A 24,328-nucleotide genomic window follows, 5' to 3' on the forward strand; every position below is an offset into this window, starting at 1 on the left:
CACTAAAAGGCTTTTGTGCTAACAAATGTCACATATAATTACAAACTATGTAGGAAAGTTAATCCAACAGCAGTAGAGTTTTTTAAACCTCTTCAAGGAAGAAGAGTGGCAGGATGTTTATAGTGCTGATAACGCGGAGGACAAATATAAATGCTTTCCTTATCATTCCCTTTGAGAGTTGTTTTCCATTAGAACATTCTAGACAGTATACTAGCAGGAAAAGGCAGTCTCGGTGACTGACTAGTGGGATAAGGCTATCATGTAGAACAAAGCGGGAATTATATCAAAATGTTAGAAGTAGTCACAATCAAGTTACAGTAGCCCATTACAAACAGTACTGTAAGGTGCTTAAAATGTTATTAGGAAGGCAAAGAGTATATGATATGCAAATAGAATAGCTAATTCACAGGATAAAATTAAAACCCTGTGGTCAGTTGTGAAGGATGTGTCTGGTCAGCAGCACAAGGTCGGTGGGATAAAGTCAGTTTGTAGTAAAAATATTTCTGCTACTGATAAATCAGATATATGTACAGTATTTAACAATCATTTTCTGAGCATTGCTGGTGAATTAAATAAAAATTTAGTTTCTCCAGGGAATCATAAAATTCTCTTGGCAAATGCCTTTCCGAGATTTATGTATGAAATACTCATCTGTGATACAGACAAGGGGGAGATTGAGTCAATAATTAAATCACTGGAGACTAAGGACTCCCATGGATATGATGGAGTACCTAGCAGAATACTAAAGTACTGTGCTGCACATGTTAGCCCTGTATTTAGCCATATTTGTAATTTTTCCTTTAGGAATGGTCAGTTTCCTGAATGATTAAAGTACTCAGTCATAAAGCTGCTTTATAAAAAGGGAGTAAGGGGTAATGCAGACAATTTTAGACCTATTTCTATGCCATCAGTGTTTGCTAAAGATATTGGAAAGGCTGTGTATGTAAGGATAATTGATCATTTTGTATCACACAACATGCTATCAAATGTACAGTTCGGCTTTAGGAGTTATGTAACAACTGAAAATGCTGTATTCTCTTGTCTCTGTGAGGTACTGGATGAGTTGAACAAAAGGTTTTGAATGCTAGGCATATATTTTTTTACTTAACTAAGGTGTTTGTTTGTGTTGATCACAAAATATTGCTCCAGAAGTTGGACCATTACAGAATACAGGAAGTAGATAACAATTGGTTCGCCTCTTACTTTAACAACAGACAGCAAAATGTCATTATTCACAGTATCGAGAATGGCTGTGATGTGGGGTCTGAATGGGGTATGGTCAAATGGGGGAAGGGGGGGGGGTTGCCCCAGGGATCAGTGTTGGGGCCACTCCTGTTCCTTATTTATATAAACGATATGCCCTCTAGTATATGGGTAACTCTAAAATGTTTCTGTTTGCTGATGACAGTAAAGGGCATTGTGTGCATCACTGGCTCGACTTCAAATAGTGCAGTTGATGATATGCGTTCACTCGTAGAAAATAAACTAATGTTAAATCACAGTGAGACTCAGTTTTTACTGTTTCTGACACACAATTCAACAAAACTTGACATTTTGATTTCATAGAATGGGCATATGATTAGTGAAACTAAACAGTTCAAATTTCGAGGTGTTCATATAGATAGTAAACTGTTGTTGAAAGCCCATATTCAGGATCTTATTTAGAGACTTAATGCTGCCATTTTTACTATTCGAATGGTATCTGAAGTAAGTGATCATTTGACATGAAAATTAGTCTACTTTGCTTATTTTAATTTGCTTATGTCATATGATATTATATTTTGGGATAACTCTTCCCACTCTGAAAGGATTTTTTGGCTCAGAAATGGGCAGTTCGGGCAATAAGCAGCGTCAGTTCGCGAACCTCTTGTCCACCGCTGTTTACCAGTTTGGATATTTTGACATTGGCCTCTGGGGAAAAAAAAAAAAAAAAAATATATATATATATATATGTGGTGTATGTGTAGATGGATATGTGTGTGTGTGCGAGTGTATACCTGCCCTTTTTTCCCCCTAAGGTAAGTCTTTCCGCTCCCGGGATTGGAATGACTCCTTACCCTCTCCCTTAAAACCCATATCCTTTTGTCTTTCCTTCTCCTTCCCTCTTTCCTGACGAGGCAACCATTGGTTGCGAAAGCTAGAATTTTGTGTGTATGTTTGTGTTTGTTTGTGTGTCTATCGACCTGCCAGCGCTTTTGTTTGGTAAGTTTCATCATCTTTCTTTTTAGACATATATATATATATATATATATATATATATATATATATATATATATATATATATATATATATATATATTATTCTTTACTGTCGTTTCTTGTTAACAATATAAGCTTATTCCCAAGAATAAGCAGTTTTCACTCAGTTAATACTCAGCAGAAATCCAACTTACATTTAGACCGAACTCCATTAACTCTTTTGTAGAAAGGGGTGCAGTATACCGCTGCATCCATTTTCAATAAGCTACCACAATAATTCAAAAATCTTAGCAATAATCCACACACTTTCAAATCAAAACTGAAGAGTTTCCTCGTTGGCTACTCCTTCCTTCTCTTCTGTTGAGGAGTTCCTTGAAAAATTAAGCTGATTCTTTTGTTACATTGTGGGTTGCGTTTACTTATGGCTTGACTTTTTTGAGTTCATAAACATTTTATTTTTATCTGTTATTACTTTTATGTTGTAATTTCATGTACTGACACGTTCAATGACCTTGGAGATTTGCTCTTCAATTTGGTCCTACGAAACTTGGCACGTAAATAAATAAATAAAAATTTCAAAGTGGTGCAGAGATTGGCAACTTGCTTTAAATGTTCAAAAATGTCAAATTTTGGACTTAAAAAAATGAAGAAAACATAGTATCCCATGACTATAATAACTGTGAGTCACTTGGAATTGGCCAACTCTTACAAATACCTGGTGTAACACTTTGCAGGCACATGAAAGGGAATGATCATATAGGTTCAGTTGTAGGTAAAGCAGGTAGACTTTGGTTTGTTGGTAGAATACTGGGGAAGTGTAATCAAGGATATTGAGCGTATTCAGGAAGGGCAGCATGAAGGGTTACAGGTTTGTTTAATCCGTGAGAGAGTGTCGCAGAAATACTGAACTCTTGAAGATAGGTGTAAACTATCCCGAGAAAGTCTATTAGCAAGGTTTTCAGTAACCAGCTCTAAATGGGTGCTGTAGGAATATACTACAACCCCCTACATATCACTCACAGAGGAATCTTAAAGACAAAATTAGAATAATTACTGCATGCACAAAGGGATTCAATCAATCATTCTTCCCAAGCACCATATGTGAATGGACCAAGAAGAAACCCTAATAACTGGTACAATGGGATGTACCCTCTGCCATGAACCTCATGGTGGTTTGCAGAGTGTAGATGTAGGATAAGTTAGATTGCTACTTACAGTGAAGAAGACACGTCAAGTTGCAGACAAGCACAATTATATGAAAGTTAAAATTTTCAGGAGGGACAACCTTTCAGCACAGAATTCAGACTAGTGTAAAGAAAAGAAAGACAGGGCTGAGAATAATGACCAGCTAGAGTTCATATCTGGAAGAGATCAGAGGTACAGTATGCTAAGTAAAAGAATAGTATTAATTGGGCAGCCAGACTGCGTAAAATGATTTAAGTAAGGCAGGATATGTTGCACAAGAATGGAGAGGTTAATAAGACCGGTTAAATACTAATTAATGCAGTGAACAGTGTAGGAGAGAAAGGCTATAGATAATGACACAAACACAAACATAAGGCACAAAGTGTTGACAACCGTACATGCTCACAACAAAGAGATGACAAAGTATAGAAGCAAATGCAAGACTATATCACTATATCCATTCTAATCAGTGATGAATACTAGAATAAATAGAAAATGGTATGGTGCCTTTCTCAGGTTCCATTTTTTGAAAAGTACTTTTCTCTAATTTTCTATTCATGTGGATCTTCCTCCATTCACAAGCTGTTCTTCCTTTTTGGTGTTGTGTATATAACTTGGAGATGTAAGTGGGTATGTGTCAGATTACAAGACCAAAGATCCACAGTTATACCACTTCCAGTAGTATTGTACATAGTATAGAATTATTGTACTGAAACCAACCTATGGGTTGTTGTCTTTACATAGGTGTTGAAGGAAGGAGAAAAAACTTGTACATTTTGTTATAATTACTGCTACTTCATACAATGTGACAGCTCAATTTCTTGCAACCATCTGTCAGTACCTCTTTTCACACCTCTTTTCATTTATTTATTTTTTTAAACTGCAGAAACATAGTTCCTCAGATGCTAGTTTCTGAATGTAACACTGTAAACCAACTTTAAAATTTGTTTATGATCATTAAAAAAATACTCTTTCTTTTAAATCGGAGATTGTAGGCTCCCAACCTAAGCAGTATAATAATTTAATTGTATGATTCTCTTCAGGTTTTCAGACACGAGGGAAGTATGCAGGCAGTATTTGAAAAGAAAAGTCAGAGAACTGCAGCCAAGCAAGCATGCCATACCTTGGCAGCTACAAAACACATGGAACATGAATTGAAACAGACACTTGAAGGATTAGCAGAAACTCTGTTTGGATCAGGTAGGAATTGTCAAGGCCAACAAAGCTGTTGAAATTTACATAAGTATTTAAAAATATTAATTGAGGAATGATATAGAAACATTGAATATTGAACATTAGAAGTCAAATTGGTTATATTGGAGGGCTAAACAATGTAGTTCATGGCAGTATTGTCTGTTAAGCAGTTTGGCATCATGAAAACTCTAGTCATAAGCACCTGCTATGATTAAGCATTGCTGGTTGTGATGTTTGTAGCTATTAATGTGTACAAGGAGTCATAAATCAGAGCTCCCTCTGTGTTTGATACTTGTCCACCTTCTCAATCCAAAACGTTAGGATGCTGTACTTAAGAGTCTTAAAACATTTAGTGAAAAATGACACTACAGCAATCTTTTGATTATATAGGTTAATGTGAACTATCATCAAGGTAACCTAAAGTTTTAAGGGTCCAAAAATGAGCAATAAGAATTACTTATGGTGTCAACTAAATAAAATCCTGCAGAGGTCTGTTCAGGAATCTAAGGATACATTTATTCCTCAATGTAGTTTGTCATAAAAATATATCTCTCTTTTTAACCAATAGATTAGTTGAATGAATTTTCTACTGCATAGTCTAGCAACATTTCAGTGCCTCAGAGTGCTTAATAGTGGGTTCCTTGATCAACTCGTCTTCATTCTGTTATTCTACCAAACACTCTTTCTTCACTACATGTGCATTGCTTTGGTGCTCAAGTCATAGTTCGTAGGCACCACAGTTGAATCAGTCATGACCTTTTTGTCTTCTACATCTTCATAATCAGAAATTGATGTTCTGATCAAAAATATTTGTTTTACTTGTAACGGAACTTCATGCATCACTTTTTATTTTTTCAAAAATTACCAAACTGTGCCCAGGTAATCTGCAAGCAGGATAATAAGCACCCAGATAATCGGGAGATTGTTGTGTACTTTGTATGCTGCCGTATAAACATTCTTTTATGACACTTATCTAATATGGTTCAAGGCAAATATTAATGAATTTACTAGTTTTCAAAAACTGATTGTAATAGACTCAAAATACAACCTCAAATGGAAAAATTTGAGTATTTAAATGACATAACTCAATGTTTACCATTGTTGCCTTACTCAAGAAACAGTTCTCATTGTTTTATTCTCTGTGACTGTGTTGATAACCGTCTAAAAATACAAAAAAAGTTCATTAAGATTTAATGTATACATATGAGCTGTGAAAATAATATGTAGTGTTTATGTAGTTTTTAAAACAGCAGGCAGAGGCCTCTTAAGAATCAGTGGATACTGCTAACAAGGGCTGTACTTACTCATATAGATTCATGATAGTGTACTTATTCTGTTCAGTTGTCTGTAACTAAAAATAAAATGGATGAATGGAGACATAAAATTTCGAAATTATCACATTACATATGTTAATAAAGTTTGGACATTTTGTATCCACATCCAAGTTTCATAACTGTTTCCTGCACTCTGAGAGAAAGATTTTTTATATACATGTGTAAGGCTAGTTAAACCTTGAATGTAGATAACCACTCACCCAACAGAAGTACTGGTGAGCACCAAATGAGCAAAAAGATAAGATGTTAGCTCAGCTTTTGAGCTTTCATTTTTTGCTAGTGCGCAGACACATACGCACACTACGCAAATAAGCTGCACTATGCCAGCAATCTCTTTGGAATTGTATGCAGCTGTGCAGAATCCACAATTTCCTTCCTTGTGAAGATTGTTGAGAAGCACTTTACCCATCAGGTTTCAGAGATCCAGGGAAGAGGGAGATATCACATAAGAACAAATATGTACATTAATGTTTATGTGGTCATGTCTGAATCTGAGACACAAATGCTTGTGCATTGTCCATCCTGTGAGCTGGCACTTTGTGATGGATCGGGATCTCACGCAATTACATCTCCTGAATTCTTTCAAGATGCTTGGGTAGGCATACTGAAGTCTATCAACCTGTAGGATATTATTGAACATAGTGATGTTTGCAGTGGATCTTGTGGCTGACATACTTTGGAAATTAATATGAATCATTTATCCACTTGTGACTGTTGGAGAAATGGTTCATAGCAACTTTCATATGTAACTGTGGTGATGTGTTTTCTTCTGAACTGAAAATGCATATCATCATTTCATGAAATGATTTTCATCACTTTCATTGGCAAAGATCCTGACACTACTACTGCAGAATATAAGTCAGACTGATACTGTCACATCATCACCAATACAGTAGAGTTCAAAAATTGATCTTAACCTGTCAGAATTAAACATAACATACATCTGTTGATAGAACTCGAAATCCTTTGATTTCTGCACTGAATATTTACTTATCCCCTGTGTAAAATCTTACGGATATGAAGATTCTTGTATGAAAGGGTTAGACACGACTTCCAGTCAAATTACAAGAGTCCGTTTAAGGTGATTACAAGTGCAGCTTGTAACCATGCTAATCATTTTCTCCACACAAAATGCATTTTATTTTTTTCAAGTTGATACTGGACATGCAAACAACTCTTCATTTTGAAGAAAATTTCTCAGTATTTGAATTTATTGAAGAAAGTTAAGACTGTAGCTATACACAGAGAAGAATCGCAAAAGGCAACTTGTGACCATTAATTCATCTTTAAATAGTAAGAGAATCACTGCAAATAACTGTTTCAATGTATAATAACTGAATACAATATGGAACACACTTCTCACCACTACTTCTTGTAGCCATATAGTGTTGCAATGGATGCTATTTCATTCGTCTTTCTTGTAAAAAGAAGCTAACCACATTCATTAACTTTCATTGAATGACGCTTCAACTGCAGGAACTATTTATTGTATTCTTACTACACTTCCCCATACTCAATTGAGTAATTCACTTTTTGATTTTCTCTACCATTTACTTCTTCCAGTAACCTTATTTCCTTTTACTAGCTCTTCCAGTATTATTGAAGAATATAAAAAAATATTTTATACCAGCTCATATTTCATTATCTTCTTATAACTTGGTTGAAATTCCAAATTATTATCCGTTTGTTTAGTAAAGCTACTTATCATATTCTCATTGTTGCCCAGATTATTGTTTCAATTAGACTTTTTGTAAATTAAAACAAAAGTTTAATTCCTTTATTACTACTATAGCTGGCTGAAGTGTACTGATAACAAGCAGGTACGAAACATGAAATCAGATGGAAACTTATTTTACTTCTAAGTATATACTTTGCAGGTTTTCAGTATAGATGGGTAGATACAACATTTCCATTTACACACCCATCTTGGGAGTTGGAGGTATTACGTGATGACAACTGGATGGAAATTTTGGGCTGTGGAATTATGGAGAACGAAATTCTAGAGAGTGGTAAGTTATTTTTAAAAAATAAACTCTAACTAGCTCTTCCGCACAGAATTCATAATTTTGAAAAGTGAAGATTTGACGGTTACAGAGTAAAAATGAAAAATTAATTAGTAATTAAAAAAAAAAAAAAATCATTCCCTTGTTATCGTATTTGTATCTAGTCACCATCATTTTTTACATACTCCTAATTGCACATAAAATAAGTTTGTCCTTTCATATTCTGCAGCAGGAGTAAAGGGCCGAATTGGCTGGGCATTTGGATTAGGTCTGGAAAGACTAGCAATGTGTCTATATTCCATTCCCGACATTCGTCTCTTCTGGAGCTCAGATTCTGGCTTCTTATCACAGTTCAATGTGAAAGATCCTGATACTCAAATAAAATATAAGGTAAGCTAACACTAATGAAACATTTTCTCCCTGTTGGTGACAACAGTTTAATTTGCCCTTCATTTTTCAGCCAATAAGTATATACCCTCAGTGCACAAATGATATAAGTTTCTGGTTACCTTCAGATGATTCATTCACACCAAATGATTTCTATGATTTGGTAAGAACTGTTGGAGGTGATGTCATAGAGCAGGTAAGAATTTTGTTTCAGTTATTTCATTACAGCATATCAAATTGTCATAATGGACAAGATATTGGTAGAACAGGGTTTTAATGCCCATAAAGTAATGACACTTTAATGAACTCAACGCTTTTGCTCATTAACCTTGATAGTTGCTTCCATTAAAGGTAACTTATTCTGTTTTTACATACTATTTTTTTCAGATTTCCCTGATCGATGAATTCACCCATAAAAAGAAAGGATTAAAAAGTCACTGTTATCGTATTGTGTACAGGCATATGGGCAGGACACTGACACAGAAAGAAGTAAATGAAATACATAACAGTATTGCAAGAATGGCAGAAGAAATACTTGGTGTTACAATAAGATAATAGAAAAAGTTTTAAAATAAAGTTATTTATTATTACAACTTGATAAAGATTTTTTTGATTCTTTCAACAACAGAGTCACATTACATTCAATATGGCATCGAAACAAATGTAGAACCCAGGCTCTATTTTCACAAAAGTATCACATATAAGTAAGTATAATAAACCTGCATTCCACAAATTAGATTTTTTTTTTATGTCAACCAAAACAAGTCCACTTCTGGCATGACAAGTAGCAGCAGTTCGGCAGACCCAAAAGATACAAACATAAGAGTACCCTCAACAGGTCTTTCTTTGGCAATGGGGTTAAGTGTTTTTCTCTTACAAAATGTTCAGTCACCTTTCTCTGGCTTTCAAAGCAATGAACTTCAGTCATATCTGTGCGCTGCAAAAACTGCTACTGCTTTCAATACCTAAACTTACAGTGTACTTGGACTTCTCACCAATTTATATTTGACTGGGGCTGCATTTTAACTGTGTCCTGAATAAATGATTATAAAAAATCTGAGATTTACAATGTAGAAAAGAAGACATTTTATAAACACCTTCAGGCATTTCCCCACATTTTCTGTAAGCACATTTACAAATGCTTTATAGTACATAAAATGCTCTAGTAAATCTGCCATGTGAATACTAAACTGGCACAAATCAAACAGTGAAAAAGTATTGATAAGAATAAGTTAGTAACTCATAAAACACTAAGCATTTCCTGTACTAACAACAATGATAATTTCTGTAAACACAAAAATAAGCAGTCTCTTGTTGCTATGCAACCAATGGATTTATAGAGATTCAATATTTTTCAATGAAATTAAATGCAGATATATTATTTGTGTACAACAATACAAAAAAAGAAAAATATATTCTGAAACTGCTTAAAACAAAGAGTTGCTGCAATTATTTTCCAGTCATGAACAACTTGTATACAATAATAAATAACAGAAGCTTCTTAAATACTGGATAAAACATCCAGATATAAAATACTGAAAAGATTCCTTACACAGTTATAGGAACTATTCACAAAACAACCAATGACTACAACTGCCATGTAATGCTAATTGAATAAGTGATTATTTCCTGCATAAGAAGGACTCTCCACAAAACTACTAAATTCATATGTGGAGATTACAGTTTCTGTAAAGGACAAACTGCAAAAGTTACTACAGCTTTTCCTCACATTGCAATCATCAGCATCCATTTCCTTTATGAAATGCCGATTAATATGAGATGACGATATCTTTGATATTAATTATCAACATACAGAAGTCTAATAGTTGTGAATGTACATCATTTCTTGACACTGCTGTAGTATGACAAGTAACAAAGTTAAGTGTTTTGGCTTGACCCCCTTATAATGGCTTTCATATGAAGCCTTGCATCTTGCATTTTGTTCACCATTCCCCAGTATAGCAACTGACAAGTTTCACCTGTCGGCTTGCTGTTTTACAGAATCTAGCAATTTGCTTGGGTTTTGACAATTGGATAATAACCACCTTTCAACACTTAACCTCCTAGGATGGAATCTGGACAAATTCTGTGGATTTTAACTGCAAACATCAATGGCAGTTCAATGAACAAACAGTTATATTTTTGCAGAATTTAGTTATTGGCATATTCCTGACTTTACTGCTGCCTTGCTATAGTGAGTGGCTGACCAATATGGAGTCCAACGTTATCTTATCAAGAATAGGATTTGTCAATTTCATGGGAACTGTGACAATGACTTGGTTCAAAAACATATACAATTTGATTTGTAACATGTCACTCCACTGTACACTCTTGTCCCAAGCAAGCTTTTAGTGTTCAAAAACTTAATAAGATACTGGAAATAGCTTTCTCGGTTGTATGAAACTAAGTCACATCATCTCCTACTTGAAAATAGTTCTTTGAGCACTGCACAGCATGTGATAAACTGCGCTGTTAGTAATTGTTACACGACATTTTGAAATGATTTGACATTGTAATTGCCCACAGTTAAAGAGCACAAAATGTAAATTCTCTACCTCCAAGACTGTTCCTTGGAAAAATTTCGTTTGAATAGTTTGCTTCATTTCTTAACCAGGAGACAGAGTTGAGTAATGCTATCCATGGACTCCCAATTGTCTTCAGGTCTTTAGTACGGTGTGTAGGCATTGTACGCAAGTCTATGAAATATTTGGGATGGTAGTAAAAACAGAAACCATATAACCTTGTATATGAAGCATTAGCAGTAGATAAGCTCACAAAAAGGTGTTCTGGCAGAAAAGAAATGAGACTGGTAACAACATTATTAAGGTACTTCATCCAGACATGAGAGGTGAATGGGTGTAAATCCAGTTAATGCATTTTCAACTTAAGACTGTATGAGTAACAACTACACATTGTTTCATTTGTGGAAGAAGGGTAGTAGTCCTTTCCAGTTAATGACGAATCACAGGCAGTGTTAAATGGACATGTGCTCTTTTAACTCCGCCTAAATCACCTGTCAATGGCACCACCTCTTGCCTAGTATGGCGGTGCAGGTCTTCCGCACCGTTCCCCTATGCTGTCAAGAAGCATGGGATTTCATCATCATCATCATCATCATAAATCACCTGTACACTGGAAAAGGAGTGACGTCTTTATTCCACAAATTAAATGGTATATGGGTACTACAAATATGATCCTAAGTAAAAAAACACAATAAAACTGTATTTGAATTCCTTTACCACTCAGATACAGATACATTGTGAATTTGTAGTAAGTGCAATTGAAATTGATTAACTTGTTGACAGTGACAATGAGTTTAACATGGTCTTGCATTCCAAAGCAAAAATGGCAGTGATCATACATTGCATCATGGCAAGTGACATTTAGAATATATTTCGACTGGTGGAAGGGCCGAATTTACATGTACACTGACTCAAATTTATTGTGATTTGATGGTGGCTATCATCAACAGATCATACTGGTAAGTAAGTACACATATCTGTAGCATGAGTAGTCTCTCGTGGGCCAAATCTCATACACGGCATTTGCAAATGGAGGGCAAGAATACATCTGTTGTAAAATGCTTACACACAACCAAAAGACTGGCTATTTTGATGAAATTTGTCACTACAACAAACAGTGTCCCCATAAAGTGGTCCATCCTGTTTAATTTGTGATCAGGTAGCATTTCCTGCAAAACAATAACCCTTCAAAATATTTTAAATTATGCAGCTGGTAGTTTTGAGTTCTTAATATTGGTATTAAAATGCTGTTATTGGTGAATATGCATTACGGTCACATGAATGTAGGAGCTTCTGATGTGGCACGTAACTGTGTGAAAGTTTTGCTTTTTTTAAAAGTCAAAAGCAATAAGACTTTAACACAGCTTCATTGTTCTAACCTGTGAAGTCACTACTACCAATTCACCCACATAAATATGGGAATGTATGAGCTGTGAGCTTCAACTTCACAATAGGTTGGTAATTAGGGTACATATATTTTGACTACAAGATAAGTGAAGGCAAAAACACAGTTCTATATTCAGATGCTCACATTACTAAAATGTTCTCTATGCAATTCTAATTGCATGGAAAATATGTAATTATCAACTACTTATTGAATGCACTGCAACACAAGGGAAAAAATGTCAACTGAATGAAAGCCTGCAGTAAAAAAAATAAAAAAATTATGGAAAAATCACAATTTATGCTTTACACCTTGCCAAATAACTCTTCAAACTGGGCCCCTTTTTAATTGCACAAAATTCTCCAATCACTATTTGAAAGAAGCATGTTGAAAAGGGAACACAACTTTTAGGTAAAGTTACAACTAAGTATAAACAGTGCTGCATAACTCGATAAGGCTACAACAAGCAATCACAAAATTCCTGCCTACAAATAATCGAGATAACAGTGGTTTTTAGAGAGAGACGAGCTGGGATAATTTGCATGTCATAAAGCATAAAGGCCACCACGCTGAAATACTATGGCGAAAAAAAGGCCAGTTATGTAGTAATCACATGTCTTGTTCTCTTATGCAAAAATATGAAAGACTGTCATACATTCTACATACACTTCGTTCTTATTTTCAAAAAACTAAATTCCAGATTCAAGCACTGCTACATTTACTACTTAGCAAACATTCAACTTTTTATTTTAGGATGATAAACTTATTTTAAAAAATACATGTATGTATAAATATATTAGTATGGGTTTATATAGCAAATATTAGTTGAACAATATAAAAATTATTATTTGGATATGTACAAAATATTGCCATGACATTTCTTAATGAATGTTTCACTTTTAAAAATGCTCTCACTAGAATGTACATCCCTTTGGGTCAAAATCTTCTTCCAAAGGCCATGAATATCTTGTTTACATTTATCACATATAATGAGCGTCATATGAAATTCATTTCAACAACATGTATGTCAGCCTGATGGCTGAAATTGTGTGTATATGAGGGATCTTTCCCTACAGGGATTAAAATGTATTAAATTATTAAGCTGCAAAATTCAACCTATCTCTGTGATGCAACATTTGACTTTAAAGGAAAGAATAATAAACATCTACGGCACTTTGCCACTGTTAATAAATAATAAATTTAAGAAAATCAGTCATGGAAAGTTTCTCACTACAGTGACTGTTAAAACACAACCTATACAGTCAATGAAAAACAAAATGTCACACATAAAAAGTGGTTTACAATGCTCAACACACTGTAGTTCTGTATATAATACACAACATATGCAGTCAACTGTGTTGAGATTCTTGCAACTGTCCTGCTGAAATACATACTATGTTATATCACTAATCTTTGGCATTATGAGCTTTCTCAATGACATACATTAGATGTATTTTAGACTATATTTAGATCAACATAACTGCGAGACAGTTATGAAAGTTTAGAATAACTTGGCGGTGAAAATTTTTTCCTCAAAAACTTGAGAATGTAGAGGGGCAGACAGCTCACAAGAGTTATCACAAGCACTTTCCATAGGAAATCTGTTGTCTGAATGAAACTCGAATCTGAAAACAATAAATTCCATTTTCAGTATTAAATACATTTATTATAAGCAAATGATCACTAGTATTCATCAAAAACACAAACCAGAAACTTGAGTGAAAACCTTTTATGAAATACGAACATGGAAACTACATGTAGTCATCTCACCCATTTAATAATAATAATAATAATAATTCACAGAATAACAATGACTGTAATACATGAACTTAAATCTTGAAATACTGACTAGCAACAAATATATTCATATCCATCATCTTCTTTCCTTTCATTTCTGCTTGCTAATGTTGTCCATTTCCAGGTCTCCTTTCAATACTCCTTAACATACTGACCAGCCTCTCTTCTCAAATATATGTACCCGACACTGCATACTATTTTTCTTTTGACATTCTCATAATACAAAATTTATACTTAAAGCATTTCTAGGGCTTATAACATTTTAGACAGTATATCAGATACATCAATACTTGATCAATTCGTGTATCAGACACTGAGAGACTTTTTGCTGTGTATTGGGTTCTTCACTATAAATTTCCATGCTGAACTTTCTACATATAATAATTTTACACGAAGAAATAAATGTCAAGATACTACCTTTGTTTTTTATACATATTTAATTTTGTAATGTTCAGTTTATATTCTCATAAGTTAATAAAGGAAAGAAAGGTTTCTGACAAACTGTAATGTTAACCACGTTTGTGACCTGTAAACATCTAAAGGAAATATTCTGAGAAGCAATTTGACGGTGGGTAATACTTGATTCACTTTGACACTGATGGCATCGTGTTTAAGAAAAGGTAAAGCCATCAAAACTATTACAAATACAAATTCGAACATAACCTGACAAAACATTAGCTTCACAAGTTACAGAGGATGTAATATATGTAGCAGACTTTACATCATGTAGCAACTGCTGTGTTGAGTTATAACCCAAATATTAAACATGTAAATTCTATTTCAATTCGAAATTCTAAGACACACTTCATTTTCATTAATACTGACACTAGCATCCTATTTGAATGTTTGTAACACTGAAACAATATAGAAGGCCCAATATTCCTTCCTGGCACTTTCAACAATTTTCCTGAGTTTGTACACTCAGATAGGAGACTCAACGTCATGAGGAGCTACTTATGTAAGAAATAATGGCATTGTGAGCCCTTGCTGCAGGGCAAGGCTATGCTAATCACACCACTGAGTGAGCAGTTGTTTTCTTTTAAGTTAAATCAACAGTTCTGACATACTACATAAAAATATTGCAACAGTCTGTTTTTTTCAGTATTTTTTCCTCTCTCTCTCTCTCTCTCTCTCTCTCTCTCTCTCTCTTTCTTTTGGGAAAACTGTTGAGCTATTTAACAAATTTGTCAAACGATGAAAAAAACCAGGTAAGGTTATGCAAACATGCAAAAATATTTAACTCCTGTTTAAGTTCAGGAAGAAAACATTGGCAGCTAACAACTACAATTAACAGAACTAAGAAACTCTGTCACTTGTCGAAAGCTGACAGAAAATATCATGCATGGTCAGTGACAGTGTAGATTATGGTGACTTTACATGAAACTGAGAAGCTAAGATGGTAGATTCATGGTGGTTTTGATGGCAGTGACAGTATACAAATATAACATGCAAGTACCGTTAAAAATATTAAATCTGAAAAATGAAAAAGTTTCAAATTAATGAAAAGTAACATTAACCCACACTCTGTAAAGAGAAAAAAGACCAAGATAAGATGTCAAAAGTTTTAGAGAACTTCAACTCCAACCAATGGCATGCAAATCACCACGTGTTTCACACTGAAATAGAAGTGACATGCAGCCACCACAAATTACTGAGCTTCACGAAACAGTAGTAGTAAGCCATTGCCACTAAACAATTTATTGCCATGGCAGCATTTTTATTCTATTGCATTGTGGAACTTAATGATGATGAGCGCTTGAGAATGAGGCCACTCACTAGTTATGAAATAATAAAGAATCATGAGCACAGTAGCTGTGGAAGAGTTACTTCACATTCTTTTCTGGTTGATTTACTTAATGAATCTCTACTCATAGAACCACACAATGATACACATGTACTTTTGTTGTTTAGAATTCTGTTGGATACTGATACTCTCAAAGACTCCATCAAGTTGGAGAAAACTGTGCATCAACTGACAGAATATTTTGAGCTTTCAAACCAACTGCAAAGAAACAGCCCTCTCATCACTCGTTGTCACCTCCACACTTTAATTAAACCAGGCTTCAATTACTTATCCTCATACTCAGAAAGAACATCTTACCCACAATCCTTCCTACCCAATCTAAGAAATAACCGTGTGTCATAACTGCTCCCAGTCTCTTTTCACTAAGGCCATACCCCTGTAGAAGACCCAGGTACAAGGTCTGTCTTACACACCTGCTCTGTTCAGCCTATTCCAGTCCTGTCACAGGCATACCCTAGCTTACTGGTCTTATGAAGCATATATATAAGCTCTGCTGTACTTTCTGCACAGTACTTTATGTGGACATTGTGGTGTAACCGCCAGACACCACACTTGCTAGGTGGTAGCCTTTAAATCGGCAGCGGTTCGTTAGTATACGTTGGACCCGCATGTCACCACTATCAGTGATTGCAGACTGAGCGCCGCCACACGGCAGGTCTAGTCTAGAGAGGCTCCCTAGCACTCGCCCCAGTTGAACAGCTGACTTTGCTAGCGATGGTTCACTGACTACAGACGCTCTCATTTGCAGAGATGACAGTGTAGCATAGCCTTCAGCTACGTCATTTGCTACGACCTAGCAAGGCGCCACATTCAGTAACTACTGATATTGATATTGTGAATCATGTACCATCAAGAGCGACGTTCATCATTAATGGATTAAAGTTAAGTATCACACTACTTACGTCCGCTTTCTGAATTCTATTTCCTTGTCATGTTCCAGACCTCACGTCAGTATAGTTCTTCCCTCCTCACACCAGCCTGCGTGAGCTAAAACGCGTGCATTTCGGCCTCCTCCAGTAACACGGTATTGGCACTTCAGCCAACACAACATTGGCAACGAGTCAAAACGGTGTTCTTATCTATACTGCCCTGATTTCATTGTGTCATGGCTTTGCCACAATCTCCAGATGTACTGTCCGAATTTTATCGCACAGCCGACATCGGCGAAGATCAGTTTGGATTCCGCAGAAATGTTGGAACACATGAGGCAACACTGACCCTACGACTTATCTTAGAAAATAGATTAAGGAAAGGCAAACCTACATTTCTAGCATTTGTGGACTTAGAGAAAGCTTTTGACAATATTGACTGGAATACTCTCTTTCAAATTCTACAGGTGGCAGGGGTAAAATACAGGGAGCGAAAGGCTATTTACAATTTGTACAGAAAACAGATGGCAGTTATAAGAGTTGAGGGGTATGAAAGGGAAGCAGCGGTTGGGAAGGGTTGTAGCCTGTCCCCGATGTTATTCAATCTGTATATTGAGCAAGCAGTAAAGGAAACAAAAGAAAAATTCGGAGTAGGTATTAAAGTCCATGGAGAAGAAATAAAAACATTAAGGTTCGCCAACGACATTGTAATTCTGTCAGAGACAGCAAAGGACTTGGAAGAGCAGCTGAACGGAATGGACAGTGTCTTGAAAGGAGGATATAAGATTAACATCAAAAAAAGCAAAATGAGGATAATGGAATGTAGTCGAATTAAGTCGGGTGATGCTGAGGGAATTAGGTTAGGAAATGAGACAAAGTAGTAAAGGAGTTTTGCTGTTTGGGGGAGCAAAATACCTGATGATGGTCGAAGTAGAGAGGATATAAAATGTAGACTGGCAATGGCAAGGAAAGCGTTTCTCAAGAAGAGAAATTTGTTAACATCGAGTATAGATTTAAATGTCAGGAAGTCGTTTCTGAAAGTATTTATATGGAGTGTAGCCATGTATGGAAGTGAAACATGGACGATAAATAGTTTGGACAAGAAGAGAATAGAAGCTTTCGAAATGTGGTGCTACAGAAGAATGCTGAAGATTAGATGGGTAGATCACATAACTAATGAGGAGGTATTGAATATAATTGGGGAGAAGAGGAGTTTGTGGCACAACTTGACAAGAAGAAGGTACCGGTTGGTAAGACATGTTCTAAGGCATCAAGGGATCACAAATTTAGCATTGGAGGGCAGGGTGGAGGGTAAAAATCATAGAGGGAGACTAAGAGATGAATACACTAAGCAGATTCGGAAGGATGTAGGTTGCACTAAGTACTGGGAGAGGAAGAAGCTTGCACACGATAGAGTAGCATGGAGAGCTGCATCAAACCAGTCTCAGGACTGAAGACAACAACAACAACAACAACAACAACAGAATCAGCAGACGCAGGCATTACTGGATGCCCTTGGACAGCTCATCCAGGTTCAATGTGCAATGCAAAACAATGCGGCAGCCGCCGCTTCACCGCTAACGCAGCCACAACACGCCGTTGCACCGTCTTTCAGACCTTTTGATGTTACACTGGAAAGCTGGACGGAGTGGTCACGCCAATTTGGATTCCATCTCGCCGCCTACAGAATTCAAGGTAATGAGCGGCAGCCTTTTCTTTTGTCGTCCGTTGGAGTGCAAACATACCGTGTGATAGTCAAATTATTTCCCCGACGCGACGTAGCTACTCTGTCCTACAAAGAAATTTTGTCTGCATTACATGCATATTTCAAACAATCAGTCAATTTAGTTGCGAAACGGTATACCTTCTTCCATACAAAATGTACGGCAGGTCAGACTAATGGGGAGGGGGTTGCAACCTTGCAAGGCCTTACTAGGGATTGTGCTTTTGAGTGTCAATGTGGACTCCCGTATTCAGATACTATGGTGTGTGATGCAATTGCACAGAACGTTTCTGATGTTCGTATAAGGGAACACACTTTGAAACTAGTCAATCCCTCCCTTCAACAAGTGATGGACATATTGGCTCGGCAGGGCACACTTGACTTTGCTCAGGAATCATTTGAAACTTCGCCAGCCGTGTGTCAAGTTCACCGACCCCCCGAGCGAGCACCACGGAGCAGTAAACAGCCCTCGCGCCCGGCCGCGCCGCTGCCGCCAGGCTCTCAGCCACGTGTGCCGCGCCGGCAAGCAAATGCAGTGCTCAAATCATGCCTGCGGTGCACTACTAAACATTCGCGTGAGAATTGCCCGTCACGCCAAGCTATTTGCTTTTACTGTAATAAAAAAGGACATGTTCAGAGTGTTTGCCAGAAAAAGCTCAGATCAGAAACTCAAAACCATTCCAGGCCCTTTGCTTCGCGCCGGAATCGGCATCGACCCAAGCATACTCAGGATCGCGAAACTTCGTCCATGGAAATTCATGTAGTTCATTCCACTCCGCCCAGTGCCACTCTCTCTAACAGTGACTGTGTTCGTCCCACAAATAGTGTGCTTCGACATCACCGGAAATCCCGTCAAGTGGCAAGTGGTTCTGTACCAGTGTCTGTTCACGTTGCACAAGACAGTCGCTCTTGTCGTCAGCAGGACAATGAACTTTTTGTAGACTTGGACATTAACAGCAAAGTGATACCATTCCAGCTTGACACTGGAGCTGCAGTTTCACTGATCAATCAAGACACTTACAAACTGCCGGGCACACCTTCATTGCGTGCCGCAAATGTTAAGTTAACTAGCTATTCAGGTCAAGAGATCCCTGTGTTAGATCAGTGCAGCCTTCTTGCAACATACAAAGGACAAACAAAACTTGTGTCATTTTACGTACTTCGTTCTTCTTTTGCAGTGAACTTGCTTGGTTTCGATTCATTTCAGTTGTTTAACTTGTCTATAGTACATCAGGTCCTATCAGTGAACCAGACTGTGCCTTCAGACAGTGTTTCTCGTCTATATGAAGAACTTGCAGACATTTTTGCACCGGGTCTCGGTTGCGCTATGAACTATAATGCACATTTGGAACTGAAAGTAAACACGCAACCGAAATTTTTCAGAGCGTGCAATGTTCCCCCCACATTGTGTGATGAGGTTGCAAAACCATTACACGATTTGGAATCACAAGGTGTAATTGAACGTGTGCAGGCGTCTCTCTGGGCATCGCCCTTAGTAATTTTGTCAAAACCATCCGGAAAATTGAAACTTTGTGTGGACTTCAAAGCTACAGTGAATCCACAACTAGTGATTGCAACTTTTTCTTTAGCCTGCCCGGAAGATCTTTTTGACATACTGTGCCTGGGCAAATAATTTTCGAAGTTGGACCTAGCTGATGCGTACTTGCAAATACCGGTGGACGAAGAACCCCAGCGCGTTTTGGTGGTTAACACGCATCTGGGTTTGTATCAATTCAAACGACTGCCATTCGGGTGTGCATCCACCCCTGCATTGTTTCAGCAATATCTACAAACTGTTTGTGCGTCGGTCCCTACTGCAGCAAACTATCTGGACGATATTGTGATCTCCGGAAAGACGGAAGAAGAACATTTAGCCAATCTCAGAACATTATTTCAGGTCTTGCAACACAATGGTCGTCGCTTACGGAAGGACAAATGTGTCATTTTTGTTAGTGACTTGCCATACCTGGGACATGTACTCAATGCCCAGGGCATACATCCCAGTCCCACGAACCTCCGTGCCATACAAGACTTGCCTTCGCCGCAGAATTTGAAGCAGCTACAGAGTGTGCTGGGAAAAAAATCAACTATTATCACCGATATGTGCCGCATGCCTCTTCCATTTCAGCTCCGCTTCATCGCTTACGCCGTGAAGGTGTTCCGTTCGCCTGGACAACGGAATGGAAACGTGCCTTTCACCAGTTGAAATCAGCGTTGCTTTCCTATACTTGCCTTACGCCATTCGATCCCCGGAAGCCCCTTTTGTTGATGGTGGATGCATCGGATTTCGCACGCTCGCCCTATTGCCTTTGCGTCCAAATTGCTCTCGTCTGCGCAAAAAAACTATTCACAGATCGAGAAAGAGGCATTGGCTCTCGCATTTGGTGTTACAAAGTTTCATGATTTCTTGTATGGTCGTCACTTTACCATAATCACAGACCACAAACCTTTGACATCGCTTTTTCATCCGAACAAGCCTGTACCTCCACGTACAGCACAGAAATTCCTTCGCTGGTCTATTTTCCTCTCGCAGTACCGCTACGAGATCTTGTGTCAGTCCACTCTAAGCACAGATATGCCGATGTGTTGTCCCGTTTGCTTGTTGCTGAGCATAGGGCATTCGATTCCTCCGAACTTGCTTGCATGTTCATTGATTCGGAAACCGATGACACGGTCGAATTGTTTCCGATTGATTTTTGTTGAGTAGCTACAGCCACAGCTGCCTTCCATTTTGCCCCATGGCCACGCACCGCCGCCTGTTCTCCCGCCGGCGACGCCCGCACTGGACGCGTCGCTGCAGCCACTGAGCGCTCCCCTGGGTCACCCGCCGCCGATCGCTTCCCGTGACCAGTTGTCCTCCGACATGCAACTCTTGCCCGCTCTGGACCATATGTCGTCTTCGCCTGTCGGGTGCCCCGGCCCGATGGAGGTCGTCCCTTCGGCCCCCCGTCTCTCTACGGGCACATACACTGCATGTTGGCGTGCACTCTGGACTAGGTTTTCAGGTGTTCCCTAGCTCCCCGTGGTCCGAATGGCAGGGTGCGGGTGGCACAGTCTCACCTGTTGTTAGGCTCCCCACCTCGTCGCATACGTCAACATGGGGTCCTCCCCACGGCGGGCGGAGACCTTATACCACAACCGTCTGCCGATTTGTGGGGGAGGATTGTGTTATCACCGCCAGACACCACACTTGCTAGGTGGTAGCCTTTAAATCGGCCGTGGTTTGTTAGTATACGTCGGACCCGCGTGTCACCACTATCAGTGATTTCAGACCGAGCGCCGCCATACGGCAGGTCCAGTCTAGAGAGGCTCCCTAGCACTCGCCCCAGTTGTACAGCTGACTTTGCTAGCGATGGTTCACTGACTACAGACGCTACCATTTGCAGAGACGATAGTGTAGCATAGCCTTCAGCTATGTCATTTGCTACGACCTAGCAAGGCGCCATATTCAGTTACTATTGATATTGATATTGTGAATCATGTGCCGTCAAGAGCGACGTTCATCATTAATGGATTAAAGTTAAGTATCACACTACTTATGTCCGCTTTCTGAATTCTAATTCCTTGTCATGTTCCAGACCTCACTTCAGTATAGTTCTTCCCTCCTCACACCAGCCTGCGTGAGCTAAAACGCGTGCATTTCGGCCTCCTCTAGTAACACGGTATTGGCACTTCAGCCAACACAACAGCCATGACTACCAACCAGCTCCCAAAATGTGGCAAAGAGCAGAGTTGACCACCCACTGGCAGACAGCACATCAGTTCCATAACCCTCTTGGTTTCAGACTCCACTAAACTGTGCTCCACACCTTCATCCACACCTGCCACATGACCTGAACTTCATTCATTCTGAACTCACACCCTCCTCTCCAGAGCCTCCCTCCCCCTTCCTCAGTTTTATCTGGACTTTCCAGTCCACTTTTCCAAGACATTGTGCACAATTTACGTTGTTTTACAGAGATATACTAAAATTAAGTACTCATCATTCACAAACCAATGCAGAAGGCCACATGAAAAATTCGTGCACGTTGCACATTTATTTTCTTATATTTATGTACAAAAGCCAGCTTACGAAATTTCCTGTGTGTACAAGTAAAATCATGTGTCAGATAAATTCACTTTGAAAACCTATATCCTAAAGCTTCATGTAAAATTTAAATGTGCTTTTCATGTTGGTTATATCAAAATCCAGGCTTGTGTCATGATAAATTGCACATTTTCAAATGCCGAGTGCAGTGAAAAACATTTTGTGTTTCAGCATCAATTGTAATCTACATATGCGCTTTGTATCATTTTAGTAGTATTCTTGATTAGGAAAAAATATCATTTGCACTAAATTTCAGTGTATATCTATGTGAAATATTATATATTTATGTGAATTTTTGGAAGTTACGAGTGTTCTGATTAAGATATTTCGTGTTAGGTAAGTGTATGTGATTTACACTTACTGCAAACATATTGTAATTAACATATCATGTTACACGTAGTTTTCCCTTCGCACAGGAGTGCATCTTGTATGCATTTATTGTGTATTAACACTTTTTTTTCCAAGTTTGTTAGTGACAATTACCTCAAAAATGTTTCTGGGAATCAGTAACTTATCACACGTTTTTCTCTTGTCACAATTAAATCTCTCTTTGAGTGTTTATTGCTTCATCTCTTATTGGAACATTTAACACTTTATAGAATAACAGATCAAGAAATTGAGAGGGAATGGCAATTTTACGTTAAATTTATTTGTTTACTGTTCTGTAACGTAATGTGGCAGAAAAAAATGCAGACCCATTGTGCATGCTGTTCTCAGCCATGGAATGAATAACTTGATGCCTAAAAACAACTGGAAATCGCCCTGACTGCTGTCAAGCAGTTGGAAGGGAAGCGCTTCAAATATTGGATGGATGCTACAGATGATACGGCTACAAATTGCAAAGCATGCTCCCAAACACATAGCACATGGTGGTTATGACACATCATGCTCACTCTTAGTCACAAATGGACCTTATATTAAAAAGATGCTCCTCATAAACTCACAGCATATTTTACATATAGCACATGCAATAAGAAATATGAAAAAAAACCATGGAATGCCCCATTAAATTTGGAGAGAATGACAGCATGTTCCTCTTTCTACTGAATACAGAGTTTCTTAAAAATACAAGGTGCGGTCCATATTGATTTGTACGTCTTCATTCATCGTACGCCATCTGATACACCATTACAGTTGCACATCTGTAGTACTTTGGTCTCCTCTAGGTGGCAGGACAATCACCAGAAGTGTAATACCTTCATAGTGCAGCCCATTTTCTTAACAGCCACCATTATGTGAATGGACAAGGAGTGTGAACATCAATCACAACACTGAATAATGTGGTTCCTGTGGAAAGAGGGTATGAGCACTGTGGATATTCAAAGGTGACCGGTGGCAGTGAGTCTTGTGCACCATCATGAAAATTGGGTGGATGGCTGAAAAAGTGGCCACACTTCAACAGAGAAAGAAATCAGTTCTTGAAGGAAAGTGATTGTGGTAACACCAGTCAACATTTCAAGTGTGGAAAATAATATTCAGGAGAATACCTGCATCACAATCACGAAACTGGAGGCAGCCACAGGACTTTCCAGAAACACACTGCTCCACTTAGTGCACAACACCTTCAGTATGGGTAGGGTATGTTCCAAATCTTTAGGGACAAGGATGGACTCCACCTCACTGACTGGCTGGAACCAGGGACCAGGGCCCAAGAACCACTAGTAACAGCATGGCACGTGTGGACCCTTTCCACAGGTTGTGCCGTGCCATTCAAAAGAAACTGCCATGAAAATTGGTGAAAGAAGTGCTCTTGGAACAGAACAATGTTCATCCCTATATGAGTTGGACAAGCACGGCTACCATCGCTGACATGGGTTTCCAGGTACTGTCACATCCACTGT

General features: G+C 38.0%; 2 protein-coding genes across 3 annotated transcripts in view; one reads left to right on the forward strand and one right to left on the reverse strand.

The window, feature by feature from the left end:
* Nucleotides 1–8,903, forward strand: part of LOC124619851 (probable phenylalanine--tRNA ligase, mitochondrial) — a 25,114-nt gene extending 16,211 nt beyond the window's left edge. The window contains exons 2-6 of the mRNA XM_047146462.1: nt 4,427–4,583; nt 7,789–7,920; nt 8,144–8,304; nt 8,375–8,497; nt 8,689–8,903. Of these exons, the coding sequence (XP_047002418.1) occupies nt 4,427–4,583; nt 7,789–7,920; nt 8,144–8,304; nt 8,375–8,497; nt 8,689–8,856 (741 nt within the window). The 3' untranslated portion in view covers nt 8,857–8,903. The remainder of the gene's footprint in view (nt 1–4,426; nt 4,584–7,788; nt 7,921–8,143; nt 8,305–8,374; nt 8,498–8,688) is intronic.
* Nucleotides 8,866–24,328, reverse strand: part of LOC124619850 (probable phospholipid-transporting ATPase IIB) — a 194,053-nt gene continuing 178,590 nt past the window's right edge. For both annotated transcript variants that reach the window (XM_047146460.1, XM_047146461.1), the window contains one exon: nt 8,866–13,832. In XM_047146460.1, coding sequence (XP_047002416.1) covers nt 13,699–13,832 — 134 coding nt within the window. In that variant the 3' untranslated portion in view covers nt 8,866–13,698. The remainder of the gene's footprint in view (nt 13,833–24,328) is intronic.

The sequence above is a fragment of the Schistocerca americana genome, chromosome 6 (genome assembly GCF_021461395.2).
Source record: "Schistocerca americana isolate TAMUIC-IGC-003095 chromosome 6, iqSchAmer2.1, whole genome shotgun sequence".
NCBI classification, from domain to species: Eukaryota; Metazoa; Arthropoda; class Insecta; order Orthoptera; family Acrididae; genus Schistocerca; species Schistocerca americana.